Below are 14167 nucleotides of genomic sequence, written 5' to 3'. Positions count from 1 at the left end.
TTTGTCGAAGAAATCAACAAGTACAATAGATGTTTGCTGTAGTGGTGTGTTTGTTAAGAAGCATGCCAGCACACTGGTGAACTGACAGTCCCAGAATGCACCCGAGCCAGTGACTCGCCCCAGAGCAAATGAAATTGCTTATCTAGAAAGACAACCGTGATCAAAGAAGAAGTAAAAGAGTAGGAAACAAATGGTAAGGGAAGGTACTGTGGGGTAGGAAAGAAAGGCCAGAGCTGTGCAAAATGACCTCCAGCAGGCCACAAATGTGCACGTCTGCTCAAACGGTCAGAAATGGACTCCATGAGGGTGGTATGAGGGCCCGACGTCCACAGGTGGGGTTGTGCTTACAGCCCAACACCGTGCCGGATGTTTGGCATTTGCCAGACAACACAAAGATTGGCAACTTTGCCACTGGCGCCCTGTGCTCCTCACAGATGAAAGCAGGTTCACACTGAGCACTTGTGACAGTCTGGAGACGCCGTGGAGAACCTTCTGCTTCCTGCAACATCCTCCAGCATGAGTTTGGCAGTGGGTCAGTTTTGGTGTGGGGTGGCATTTCTTTGGGGAGCTGCACAGCCCTCCATGTGTTCAGCAGAGGTAGCCTGACTGCCATTAGGTACTGAGATGAGATCCTCAGACCCCTTGTGAGACCATATGCTGGTGCGGTTGGCCCCGGGTTCCTCCTAATGCAAGACAATCCTAGACCTCATGTGGCTGGAGTGTGTCAGCAGTTCCTGCAAGACGAAGGCATTGATGCTGTGGACTGGCCCGCCCATTCCCCAGAACTGAATCCATTTGAGGACATCTGGGACATCACGTCTCGCTCCATCCACCAACTGCACCACAAAATGTCCAGGAGTGGGCAGATGCTTTAGTCCTGGAGTCTGGGAGGAGATCCATCAGGAGAGCATCTGCCACTTCATCAGGAGCATGCCCAGGTGTTGTAGGGAGGTCATACAGGCATGTGGAGGCCACACAGACTAGTGAGCCTCATTTTGACATGTTTTGAGGACATTACATAAAACCAGATTAATGATTCTGTATTGCATTGATCAAGGAACCAACCCAATAGGAGCTAAAGGAATCCTCTTGACATTACTTCACTCAGTAAGTTTATACTATGTTTAATGTGCATTTTCTTCATCAGTTTAGAACATAACATGTTAGCGCTCCCTGGTCCTTTTTGGAGACAGATCCTGAGACAGCAGGCAGCTATGGAGAACTCGTGTCAGCTGTGGTAATTAAGGAATACTTTGATTTAATATTGATTTCATCACAACTATCCTCAGGCACATATTCCTGGATATATACAATGACATAAGTAAACTCCCATTTTAGAATCATTGCCTTCTTTGATCTGACTTATTGCCTCAGACTTTGGCCCCGTGTCCCCAAAACTACAGAGAATCCATGACACTGAGTAAGAGGCCTTGATCATGTTATAAGTGAGAGAGTTTGGTGTAACAGTGGTTGAACATGCCAAATCAATCCACAACATACTGCCATTCCCCAGCTGTAACCTGCATATGCATCTAACCAAAATCCAGTACCACAGCCACATGATAGACGTACAGATGAGGTTAAAGGGCTGTCTCATTTTGCCAGATAGCTTCATCCCAAAAAAGATCAACATTCTTCAAAAACAAAAGTTTGTGAATATTTGCTTTTTTGCCAGGCCTAAACCAACCTGTTAAACTTATCAAATTATTGTCATAGATACAAACCTATTGATTGAAACAGAATAATCCATTCAAGCCTCCATCATCATCCACAATCACTGTTACTGTTCAGATTATTTTATCTCTGTTTTCCTCTAGAATGTTTTGAAAATCAGCATTTGATCAACAGACTTTTTAAAAGTTTATTTTGATCCTATTGTTTACGTGTGTAATAGCATTTTTATTGAAATTATGACAGGAAAACCCTCAATCAAATTGTATCTTTGATATCTAATAATAATATTAACCATAATGTTACATATGTAATATGTACACAATAATATTGTGCAAACAAACAAGAAAAATAGCAAAAAATGTCAATTTTTTTAATACCCTGTATATAAAAACCACATATGACCACAACTCCAAATGTGCAATTGTCACTGCATCTAAACATGACATATTACAAAAAGGTAGAAACATATAATATACAATATGTTCTGAAGCTGGTACTGGTGCAGTTAACTTTGCTTTAGGCTCCCATACACAGTAGGTGTTACTTACTATACGTGCAGTGCAGTATTACTTTACCTTGTAATATGTTATAATAAGCAAGTCACTTCTATATTTATGAGCATGTAGACAATAATGTTGGCTGATATGTAAAACTATGAGATGTCGAGTGCAGGGAAGATATTATTGATCGATCAGATTCATGAATATGTTAGGTACTTAAGCCACAATTAGAGAGTGAAACAGAGACACTGGTTGAAATGTATAGTAAATATTTTATTTTGAACTTTTATGCTGAACTACAAGCTGTGAACTGTGCGATCTCTGCCACCTGTGGTGCCTGGTTTACTGTGTGTAAAACTGCGCAGGTTCCCATGTGTCATCCCACACTTTGCCACTGTCAGGAGAAAAACATAACAAACAACAACCACACACAAAATAGGACAATTTAGGTTGTGACATATGACAATTTTTTAGGATGAAATATCTTCTATATTCATGTCATGCTTTATACACCTTCATTGTAATATAAATTAATCAAATCAAGTCAGAGAGTATTAATATATGAAGCAGACGTCAAGCAGGACCACAGCAGCAGCCACGATCCATTGGAACCTGCTGGATGAGAGAGCACAGAAACTCCAGGGAAGAAGTTTAGTTAGTAACATGCATGAACTGCATTACTGAGACATGTATGTTTACAGATGGTGGTGAGGGAGAGGGGGAGAGTTTTCAGTAAAAGGAGACGTGACTGCATCTTCAACCAATACTGAGCCTGCATAACCCTGAAAGAGACAGAGAGAGAGGGGGGGGACACTAACCCCCAGCAGTCTGGTCCTATTACAGCATAACTAAGGGCTGAGCTGAACCAGCCCTAACTATAAGCTCTATAAAGAAGTAAAGTCTTATGCCTACTCTTAAAAGTGTTGACCATGTCCACCTCCAAAACTCATAATGAGCATGATGTCAGGAGGACTTTAAAGAACGTAAACATCAGGAAGGCAGCATGACCAGGTCGTATCAGGTGGTCTGTTCTTATTTAATTTCCTATTTGGAGCGAAATCCTGACTCAGTGGCTGAATTAGTGAAGATTCATCAAATACAAAAGCTTATGGATAGTCAGTCAGGCACAGTTCAAATCTGGGAAGTCCAAAGACGCAAACAAATCTGCACAACAGCAGGCTAAATTACTTACATTTACAACTCTCCTGTCTACTATCTCTTCATATTTGAAAATCTTCTGTGTACGGTGTTTTCGGCATTCTGAAAAATAACAAATGAAATATTTACATGAGTTCTGTAAAACTGGAAAAAATGCAAAAATTAAGAAAAAGAAATCTTAACAAACTTAACGAACCTGTCATGTGTTTCGTACATTTACAATACCATAACATCTAACCTTTCCTTGTCCTTTTTTTGTTTGGGACATCCGAGGTGTACACCGTAGAAATTGAGGGAGATGCAGGATGTGGAGATGGAGAGGAGGATGCAGGAGGAAGCAGAGATGGAGAGGAGGATGCAGGAGGAAGCAGAGATGGAGAGGAGGATGCAGGAGGAAGCAGAGATGAAGAGGAGGATGCAGGAGGAAGCAGAGATGGAGAGGAGGATGCAGGAGGAAGCAGAGATGGAGAGGAGGATGCAGGAGGAAGCAGAGATGAAGAGGAGGATGCAGGAGGAAGCAGAGATGGAGAGGAGGATGCAGGAGGAAGCAGAGATGAAGAGGAGGATGCAGGAGGAAGCAGAGATGGAGAGGAGGATGCAGGAGGAAGCAGAGATGAAGAGGAGGATGCAGGAGGAAGCAGAGATGGAGAGGAGGATGCAGGAGGAAGCAGAGACAGAGAGGAATATGCAGGAGGAAGCAGAGATGAAGAGGAGGATGCAGGAGGAAGCAGAGATGGAGAGGAGGATGCAGGAGGAAGCAGAGATGGAGAGGAGGATGCAGGAGGAAGCAGAGATGAAGAGGAGGATGCAGGAGGAAGCAGAGATGGAGAGGAATATGCAGGAGGAAGCAGAGATGAAGAGGAGGATGCAGGAGGAAGCAGAGATGGAGAGGAGGATGCAGGAGGAAGCAGAGATGGAGAGGAGGATGCAGGAGGAAGCAGAGATGAAGAGGAGGATGCAGGAGGAAGCAGAGATGAAGAGGAGGATGCAGGAGGAAGCAGAGATGGAGAGGAGGATGCAGGAGGAAGCAGAGATGGAGAGGAGGATGCAGGAGGAAGCAGAGATGGAGAGGAGGATGCAGGAGGAAGCAGAGACAGAGAGGAGGATGCCGGAGGAAGCAGAGATGGAGAGGAGGATGCAGGAGGAAGCAGAGATGGAGAGGAGGATGCAGGAGGAAGCAGAGATGGAGAGGAGGATGCAGGAGGAAGCAGAGACAGAGAGGAGGATGCAGGAGGAAGCAGAGATGGAGAGGAGGATGCAGGAGGAAGCAGAGATGGAGAGGAGGATGCAGGAGGAAGCAGAGACAGAGAGGAGGATGCCGGAGGAAGCAGAGATGGAGAGGAGGATGCAGGAGGAAGCAGAGACAGAGAGGAGGATGCAGGAGGAAGCAGAGATGGAGAGGAGGATGCAGGAGGAAGCAGAGATGGAGAGGAGGATGCAGGAGGAAGCAGAGATGGAGAGGAGGATGCAGGAGGAAGCAGAGACAGAGAGGAGGATGCAGGAGGAAGCAGAGACAGAGAGGAATATGCAGGAAGAAGCAGAGATGGAGAGGAGGATGCAGGAGGAAGCAGAGATGGAGAGGAGGATGCAGGAGGAAGCAGAGACAGAGAGGAATATGCAGGAAGAAGCAGAGATGGAGAGGAGGATGCAGGAGGAAGCAGAGATGGAGAGGAGGATGCAGGAGGAAGCAGAGATGGAGAGGAGGATGCAGGAGGAAGCAGAGATGGAGAGGAGGATACAGGAGGAAGCAGAGCTGGAGAGGAGGATGCAGGAGGAAGCAGAGATGAAGAGGAGGATGCAGGAGGCTGACAGAGGGAAGATGTTGGTTCAGGCTCTAAATGAAGAATAAATTCCTGGTTTAGAGCCTCTGGGTCTGGGACTGGTCCAGCATCGACACTGTCAGCAGAGGATGGTCCAGCTGCTGGTGTAGAACGTTTAGCAGGAGGTGAAGCTTGTAATTCTGAAAAATTTTAAATATTAAACATTCATTAAAATGGGTTGAAAAAATGTACAGTACACATAAACACATAATAAGTAGTGATTTGCATGTTTTCAGTTAAGTTTTACTAAAGATACAACTGGTAAATATTGGCATCAAATAAGTCATCTCACACACTCACTGACCCAAATCATTCAGTACAAGTGCCCTCGGGGGTAGTGTGACATCTGTAGTGCTTTTCTACATTGTACATTAAAAAATTAATGAGTGTGACTATAAATCCAGATAGATAATGACTTTTTCCTCTGATGACACTACTTTCCTGACTTTGTAGTGAATAACATTTGACACTTCAAGCTAGTACTGTGACTTAGGAGTTTTGTACAATGGTGATGCTAACTACCTCAGGGAGGTAATCAGGTGACCTCTTAAGAAGTATATAAGTTATTTAAGAATCTTGGTGTTCATATTGGTAACATTATAACATTTGTTATACTAGAAAGTCTCGAAGAGAATTATCAGGTCTGGTTTTTGTGAAGATTTTTAAAATTACATTTGTATATACATGAGTGTGAAAGACCATACTATACACACACACACATACAAAATTGTTCAGGTGGGTAACACCAGAGGTTCAGTATGGCTAGCTTTGGTGATGTGACCGACACATGGGGAGGTAATAAGGCAGATATAACACTATTTTCATGTTAGCAACAGGACATGTAGGGCAGCTGTCACCTCACAGCAAGAAGGTTACTGGTCTGAAACTTGGCTGAATAATAGAATAGAACAGAACAGAATAGAGTAAGTAGAATAGAATAGCTGGTGACTGTTAACTATCCTCATCCTCACCATCTTGTTTGTCTCTATGTACCCCGTGATGATCTGCCTACTTATCTAGGGTGTACCATGAGTATCACCCAAAGACAGCTAGGATAGGCTACCTGATAAGGACACCTGGTTACAGATAATGGACAAAGCACATCTTACTTCTCAGAAGGTGTTCATAAAGCTTCCTCATCTTCATGAGGATGTCACGTGCAGCACCTTCCGCTGGTTCGATCTGAGTGATCACGTCCCCTACTATACGGCCCTTACGGTCAAACTGTCCAAGAAACAGAATTGGTTGGTAGCCCAGGGCGTGTAGCTTTGAAACCTGCAAGAACAACAAAGAAAAACATGCAGCCAGTCTTTCATGTAAGCAAACGGATGTATAACAAACCTTTAAGTTTCACATCTTTGTTGTTTTATTGTTGTCGATAGTTAAAAAGTATTTATGGTGACCAAACCTGTAAATGTATGATAAAATCCATCTTGAAATGTTTTGTCTCTCAGTTAATAGCCGATTAAATTAAAAATCAGAAGTAGCTTAAATAAAAATAGTTTTTAACAAGTTTTTTCTAGTTGGATGTCTTTAGTGTGATGATGTTATTCTGATGTGAATAACTTTTTTATTTATGCTCTTTTATAAATTAATATTTTATGTGTATATACATGTCTTGTTAGTTTCTTACTTCATGATATACAAGAAAACATTGACAACTGTGATTAATAAAGAATTGTCTAGCAGACCAACCACTTATTAGATCAGAACTTTTAAACTTACTGACAACTGGGCTGAATTAACCACCCTGCTCGCATTTCTGTTTTTTTTAACAGAGGCAGCCCAGTTACTGTTTTTAAACTGTTCTTGTTTCTTTTTCAATCCCTCCTTTAGGTTCAGGCTGCCCAGGCATCCACTGCATGTCTTCCTGTTGCAGGTGTTTGGGGCCTGACAGGAAGGGCATGGTTTGGTTTTTGGCTTTGTCATTTCTGCAAATGAAAATGGAACATGTAGGGATTATTTCAGGTCTGTTTTGGTGAAACGATTACAAAAATAATTTATGACCAAAGAAATAACTTATGTTACGAGGCAGTATTACACCATATTTAGAAAAAAAATCAATTACGAGATTAAAGTCGTTAATATTGAGTTAATTACGTGAATAGGGTTAAAAAAAAACCTGAATTGATTACAGAAAAGATACATTGCTAAAATAGAGCAGTACTAACATTAGCTGGGTGGCCAAGCAAGTGTCTTACACATGAGAATACATCACAAAAAAAATTAAATAAACTTTTGCAGAAGTAGTTCTCTTGGTACACAGACTGCTCTGTGAAAACATTTCAAGTTTAATATCAGTTTAATATCACTGAAATTAATATTTCAGTGAACATGCAAATTACCCACAGTTTATCACAACTTACTTAGCTAGGATCTGCCTCGTGTCCAGTCGAAAACTTCGCTGCAGGACCGTGAGTTGAAAGATACATTTACTGCGACTCCCAAGATGCATTGCAGTAAAAACCATCCAATCGCCTTGCTTAAGATCTGTTGACGTGTCGCTAAAGGCGCGCTGTAGATAAATATTGCAATTTGTAAAAAATAAAATACTAAAATTTGCAATTTTTAATTACATAATTAAACACTGGGCCAGTTTAATTTCGTATTATCGCTGGTTATTATTTTAGAGTAAATAAAGGAATAACGGGTAGCACCAAGCTGTTGTTATCTTCATTCCCATAGCGACGGCGGTCGAGGATTATGGGTAGTGTGCAGTTACGGGATTAGTGCGTCTGCGTAAATTGGTCTGATTGGCTGGAGCCGAGCGCATCCAAAACTAACAGGAGTGGTGAATGAATCTATAAATGTGTTTTACGTGTGAAATGAAAATAATAAACCTAACAAAGGATTATGTACGTTAAATCTGAGCACTTTCAGATCGTGAATCAGTTTGGAAAACACTGTGTGATGGCCACAACATGAAGCCATTTTATTGTTGAATTATCAGTGATACTTTCACGTGTTTTTGTTGAGAAATGTTAACGATGTCATTAAAAGAAAGCATTAAATTAGGGAGAAAAACCCGTTCGCGGAGAGGGTCCCCGGGTCTCCAGTTAGATTGTGCTTCACGGCGTCATGTTTCGCCGTGACGGGGTTATTATTGGAGTAAATGGATGGCTGGAGCCTCTGCTCGAAGCGTCTCTGATCGCCGCGAGCGCGTTCATATTGGAATGAATTGACAACCCACAGCGTCACATAAAAAGGTGGAAGGGTACCTTAGGCGTCAGCATGAGAAGTTAAGGGACGTGACAAATCGTCATTATTTTACGCGTCGGGAGTGAGAACGGGTTGGTAAAAGTATATCCTTGCTGTACCCTTAATGCTAATTATGCTAAATTAACCGCTGCCTTTGCCCCTTTGGGATTATTCTTATGTCACTGGGATGTTGACCTTTGACCTTCACATTAGAGAGATGGGCAGACATAATTAGTGTATGAATTTTAAAGTAACAGGTAATAAAGAGAGTGTAGCAAATGTAGTCAGGTTTATTACTCTGTATCACACATGAGTGCCCGAGGGAGGCGGGGCTGACTGGGGAGACACAGGAAACAGAGAGACAGGGCTGACTCGACATGAAACGATGAAACGTGGGACACGGGAACAGAAACTAAACACAGGCTGAAATGAACACTGAGGGAGGGAGAACTAAGATTACTGAGAGCCTGATAAATAAGAAGAACAAAAAGCAAGAAAAACAAGAGTCAAAGAAAAGCAAAAACACAAAGCATTGGGCCAGGACCCACTGCTGTGACATTTATATGTGATAAAAACATTAAAAACTGCTCACATGTTGAAATCTTTCTACGTATACTTTAGGTTCAGCTCTCCAGCCTGGCATTTGGTTAAGCATGATTCAAACATTTGATTTTGTTTAACTGGTTTTAATTATAGTTACTTTTTGTGAACATTTGTTGCAGCATTTAAAAATACATCATTTATTTTCAAACTTTTATTGGATTTAGAGCATCATATTTGACCAACGTAAATGTTTTAATTTCATATAAAATAACTGAAACAGTGAACTAAATATCTGAAATCTTTCCTTCCTTAAAAGTTATAATCCTACTTAAGTTATAGTGCAAACGCTTAAGCAACAAATATACTTGATGCTAATTAATTAATATTTCCCTTTGATGTTGCAACTATGCGGTCACTTCTGTCTTTAAACAAAATAATATTTTCCAGTTACAGAAATCATAAAGTCCAAACTAAAGTGCTACTGTTGCTATATGCATTTTATATAAATCATGGATGATGGTCCTGACATGAAGGAAGAGAAAGTTACAGGTTGCATCCTTTGACTTTGTCTCCGTGCCTTTGGGCGATTTTCAGAAGGACAGATGTTTCTGTTCAATTCTTAAATCAATTTTTTCAAACACAAACACTATTTTAAAGCTTCTAGAGAGTAAAATATTCATGATAATTATAATAACAATAATAAAAACAAAAGCTCTCAGATCCATCAAACCAAGCAGCAGAAAGAACAATAACTGAAGAGAAAACTTTAACCTTGTAGACTTCATTATGTTCCAGCTGCTCTACAGACGCTGTGACCTCGAACTTAAGCAGGTCGTAACGTATGTGCAGCTCAATAACTTCATAATCAGACCCTGTGGTATTTAGGCAGCAGAACAACTAAGAATAACAACTACAAATAATGTTTTTAGGTTTCTGTTGTACTGCAAGGTTCTGTACAGGAGAACCAAACCAAGAGCAAATATTACGTCTCATTTACACCTGAGCACGAAGAGCCATCAACATTTAGCAAATTGAATCATCTTTGTTTAGATGCAAGAAGAATCATATAGAAATGAAAAAGTAGAAATAGAAATCCAGAGCAAAGATATCCTCTAATTCAGCGTAGCACATGAGCAGCTGCTGCGATTCACGTAAGCATTCAGCTCGTCGCTGCTGCAGATTTTTCTCTCGCTGTTCTGGCTCACAGCGCTGCAAACACAGAAATAAATATCCCCAAAGGTGTGAAAGGGAGCTAATTAGTAAGAGTATTGTTACTCTCCGCAGGAGTAGTCCAGCAGTAGAAACCAGTCCAATAACAAGGTGTGTAACATCTAGCAGGGTGACAGAAAAACCCAGGGTAACTTCTAAGGACCTCAACGTCTCTCTCACATTGTGTTTTTAAACATGCTTCCATTTATCACTTCAGTCTTTACTCTGAAATACAGGAAGAGAAATCATGGCTGAAACAATTTCTCATGAAACCAGGGGTGTGGTCCAACAGTCAGTTTGGTGAGGAAGGTTCCTAACTGAGAGAAGTGACCCAGAAGTATCTGTGTAGCAGCCACAATGAATCCAGATCATGAGCTGATCCGTGACTGCCTTTGTACAACTTTTACAAAGTGACTGCAAACATTGTGGAAGGATTCATAGCGTTTGATTGCTTGTGTGAATGTATTAAACAGGAAACCAGGAGCTGCAGAAACCCAGTAATGCTGGGTTTCTGCAGCTGCGTGTGCGTTTATTATTATGGCTCCAGGTTACATTTCAGGTCTTCTCAGCCCACACCGCCCCACTCGAACTCTGCGCTCCTCCAGTCAGATGCTGTCATTAGTTCCACGCTCCCAGTTCAAATCTAGAGGTGACAGCTTTCTCCATTGCTGTCGTCCCCCTTTCATGAAATCCTCTTCATCCTTGGAAGTCTTCAAATCCAATCTGAAGCCCCTCCTATTTTCCAAGGATCTCTCTGACACCTCTGTTATTGTGTTTCAGCTATTCTGCTCTTTTATCTCATTGGATGATGTTTGCATGTGTAGACACGTGTATGTGTAGTTTAAGTTCACATATGTGTGCTTGTGTGTGAATGTGTACATTTTTGTATATGTGCATATTTGCATGTACACATATTTTTTTACAAACATATACGGATGTCTCACTGTTTCTATGATGTTTTCATCTTATCTATTTTAATTCTTTTCACCATATCATCCCTCTGTTCAGCACTTTGGCCGACACTTGATGTCTTTTAAATGTGCTATATAAATAAAGATGACTTATATTTGCATCCGTGTGTCAGAGTGTGTGTTCTTACCTTTAATTTAGGACACGCACACACAGCATAGAGTGAACAGGGACTATTATTGTCCCACAAGGAGCAACAGGACAATTGACCTACTGTATGCTAATGTGAGAGGTGCATACAGAGCCACCCCCCTCCCCCCACTAGGGAAGTCAGACCACAACCTGGTTTACCTACAGCCACAATACACACCCCTCGTCCAAAGGCAGCCGGTCACAACGTGCTCCATCCGGAGATGGACCCCAGAAAAGGAGGATGCTCTGAGAGACTGCTATGACACCACAGACTGGGATGTGCTCCTGAGCCCACATGGTGAGGACATAGAGGGGGCGACACACTGTCTTACAGACTACCTCAACTTTTGTGTGGACACAGTCGCCCCTGCTAAGACGGTACGGTGTTATCCTAATAACAAACCGTGGGTAACACAGGAAGTCAAAGCTGTCCTCAACATGAAGAAGAAGGCTTTCAGGAGCAAAGTGAAGGAGGAGATGAAGGCAGCACAGCGGGAGGTGAAACGCTGCCTGAGGGAAGCAAAGGACACCTACAGGAGGAAGGTGGAGCAGAAGTTGGAGAGGAACAATATGAGGGAGGTCTGGAATGGTGTGAAAACCATCACAGGCCACAACACCAAGAAAAGCACAGTGGGGGGGACTGTGGAGAAGGCAAACGAACTCAACAACTTCTTCAACAGGTTTGACCAGCCCACAACCCCCCCACCCTCACCCTCACCTTCACTACAGAGTCCTCCCCCCACTCTCCTGCCTCCCTCGCTTCCCCCCCTTCCTGACACCATGACACCCCCCTCCTCCAATCCCTCTCTCAGCAGCAAGACATCTCCCCCCCTCCCCTCCTCCCAAACATCTCCCAGTGTCACAGTGGATCAGGTCAGGAGGCAACTGAGGAAGCTTCGCCCCAGAAAGGCAGCAGGCCCAGACAAGGTGTGTCCTAGGATGCTTAAGGCGTGTGCTGCTGAACTTGGGGAGCCGCTACAACGAGTCTTCAACCTCAGTCTGCGACTGGGGAGAGTGCCCGCCCTATGGAAGACGTCCTGCATCGTCCCGGTCCCTAAAAGGAACCGGCCCAATGAGCTGAATGACTTCCGACCGGTGGCACTGACGTCACATCTTATGAAGACTCTAGAGCGGCTCTTCCTCAACCTCCTCCGACCACAGGTACAACATGCCCAGGACCCACTACAGTTTGCATACAAGGCGGGTGTCGGAGTGGAGGATGCCATCCTGTACCTCCTACACAGAGCCCACTCACACCTGGATGAGGGATACTGTTTCTTGACTTTTCCAGTGCCTTTAATACCATCCGGCCCTGTATGCTTCAGGAAAAACTGAACAGGATGGAGGTGGACCCCTGCCTGGTGGCTTGGATCTCCGACTACCTCACCGACAGACCACAGTACGTCAGGCTGAAGGACATCACGTCTGACACTGTGGTCAGCAGCACAGGAGCACCACAGGGAACTGTGCTGTCCCCTCTTCTCTTCACCCTGTACACCTCTGACTTCTGCTACAACTCTGAATTATGCCATATTCAGAAGTTTGCAGATGACACGGCCATCATGGGGTGTATCTGGGATGATCAGGAAGAGGAGTACAGAAGTCTGGTGAGGAACTTTGTCGCATGGAGTCACACAAACCACCTGCAACTCAACACCTCAAAGACTAAGGAACTGGTTGTGGACTTCGGGAGGTCCAGAGAAGGTCCACTGCCGGTTCAGATAGAGGGGGAGGAGGTGGAGGTGGTCAACAAGTACAAGTACCTCGGGCTGTGGGTGGACAATAAACTGGACTGGTCATGCAACACAGAGCACCTGTATAAAAAAGCCCAAAGCCGACTGTACTTCCTCAGGAGGCTGAGGTCTTTTAACATCTGCAGGAAGCTCCTGAGGATGTTTTACCAGTCAGTGGTTGCTGGAGTACTTTTCTATGCTGTGGTGTGCTGGGGGAGCAGCACAGCAAAGAAGGACTCATGCAGGCTGGAGAAACTGATCAGGAGGGCTAGCTCTGTGGTCGGCATGAAGCTGGACACTCTGGTGACAGTGGCAGAGAAAAGGACATTAAAGAAACTGATGGACATTATGGACAATGCTGGGCATCCTCTGCACACGGCCATAAACAATCAGAAGAGTCTGTTCAGTGACAGGTTGCTTCTCCCCAAGACAAGAACTAACAGACTTAAAAACTCCTTTGTCCCACACGCCATCAGACTGTTTAACTCCTCTCTGGAGGGGAGAGGGAGGGGAAACAGGAGGACAAAGGAGGGGGGAACAACTAAGCTGTAGTGCCTCTTCACCTCACTGTACAATACCTTGTGCAATACTTTTGTAAATAGTCAACAGTGCAATAGACTCAATACTTGAAATGTGCAATTCACTTGTATTTTTATTTTTATTCCTATTTATTCTATTTATCCCCTTTGTATATTTTATTTATATTTGTCTCTGTATTTATATATGTGTGTGTGTGTGTGTGTGTGTGTGTGTGTGTGTGTGTGTGTGTGTGTGTGTGTGTGTGTGTGTGTGTATATATATATATAACAGTTCTGTAACTGTAACTTCGGTCGTTGCTGTGCTTTTTTTTGGAAGTCGAATTTCCCAGAGGAACCCACCCGAGGGATTAATAAAGTTCTATCTTATCTTATCTTATCTTATCTTATCTTATCTTATCTTATCTTATCTTATTAAGCGTGTGGCCTGTGTGTATCTATGCCAGTGAAACTGGATCTGCTCATTTTGAATATTGAAAAATATTGTGACTTAAGACAAACATAATAACTAAAACAGAGCAGAAACACGACAATTCAGCAGAAAAGTAACAACTTAAGCAGAAATATTGGAAAATGAGCAGCTGAAAAAAGCTGAATAAGGTGACGTTCACTCAAAACTACTTGTTGTTCAACTGTGAAAAACTGGCAGAAATGTTAAAAACGCACGAAAGAACAGCCAGCAGATACACACAATT

At 42.9% G+C, this 14167-nt stretch overlaps 1 protein-coding gene across 1 annotated transcript; it reads right to left on the bottom strand.

The window, feature by feature from the left end:
• Positions 1-3565: 3565 nt before the first annotated feature.
• On the bottom strand, positions 3566-7582 carry LOC146710552 (uncharacterized). The gene is made up of 5 exons (XM_085455355.1): positions 7519-7582; positions 6878-7083; positions 6262-6427; positions 4999-5292; positions 3566-3948 (listed from the first exon to the last, which is right to left on the bottom strand). The coding sequence occupies exons 2-5, from the start codon at positions 7079-7081 to the stop codon at positions 3566-3568; spliced, it is 1047 nt and encodes a 348-aa protein (XP_085311481.1). The 5' UTR covers positions 7082-7083; positions 7519-7582.
• Positions 7583-14167: the final 6585 nt, after the last annotated feature.

This window comes from Copadichromis virginalis, linkage group LG4, assembly GCF_057382275.1.
Source record: "Copadichromis virginalis isolate Kocher_CV1m ecotype Utaka linkage group LG4, C_Virginalis_male_GT1.1, whole genome shotgun sequence".
NCBI classification, from domain to species: domain Eukaryota; kingdom Metazoa; phylum Chordata; class Actinopteri; order Cichliformes; family Cichlidae; genus Copadichromis; species Copadichromis virginalis.
The sequence above is the reverse complement of the archived record's forward strand: the minus strand, read 5'-3'. Positions and strand labels throughout refer to the sequence as shown.

Bases quoted from the DNA above. Each gene is read 5' to 3' on its own strand.
- LOC146710552 (XM_085455355.1), bottom strand. From the start codon at position 7,081: ATGACAAAGCCAAAAACCAAACCATGCCCTTCCTGTCAGGCCCCAAAC. The intron at 6,428-6,877 runs GTAAGTTTAAAA...TTGTTCTTGCAG, and splicing joins TTAATTCAGCCCAGTTGTCA to GTTTCAAAGCTACACGCCCT. The intron at 5,293-6,261 runs GTAAGATGTGCT...AAAATTTTTCAG, and splicing joins TTATGAACACCTTCTGAGAA to AATTACAAGCTTCACCTCCT.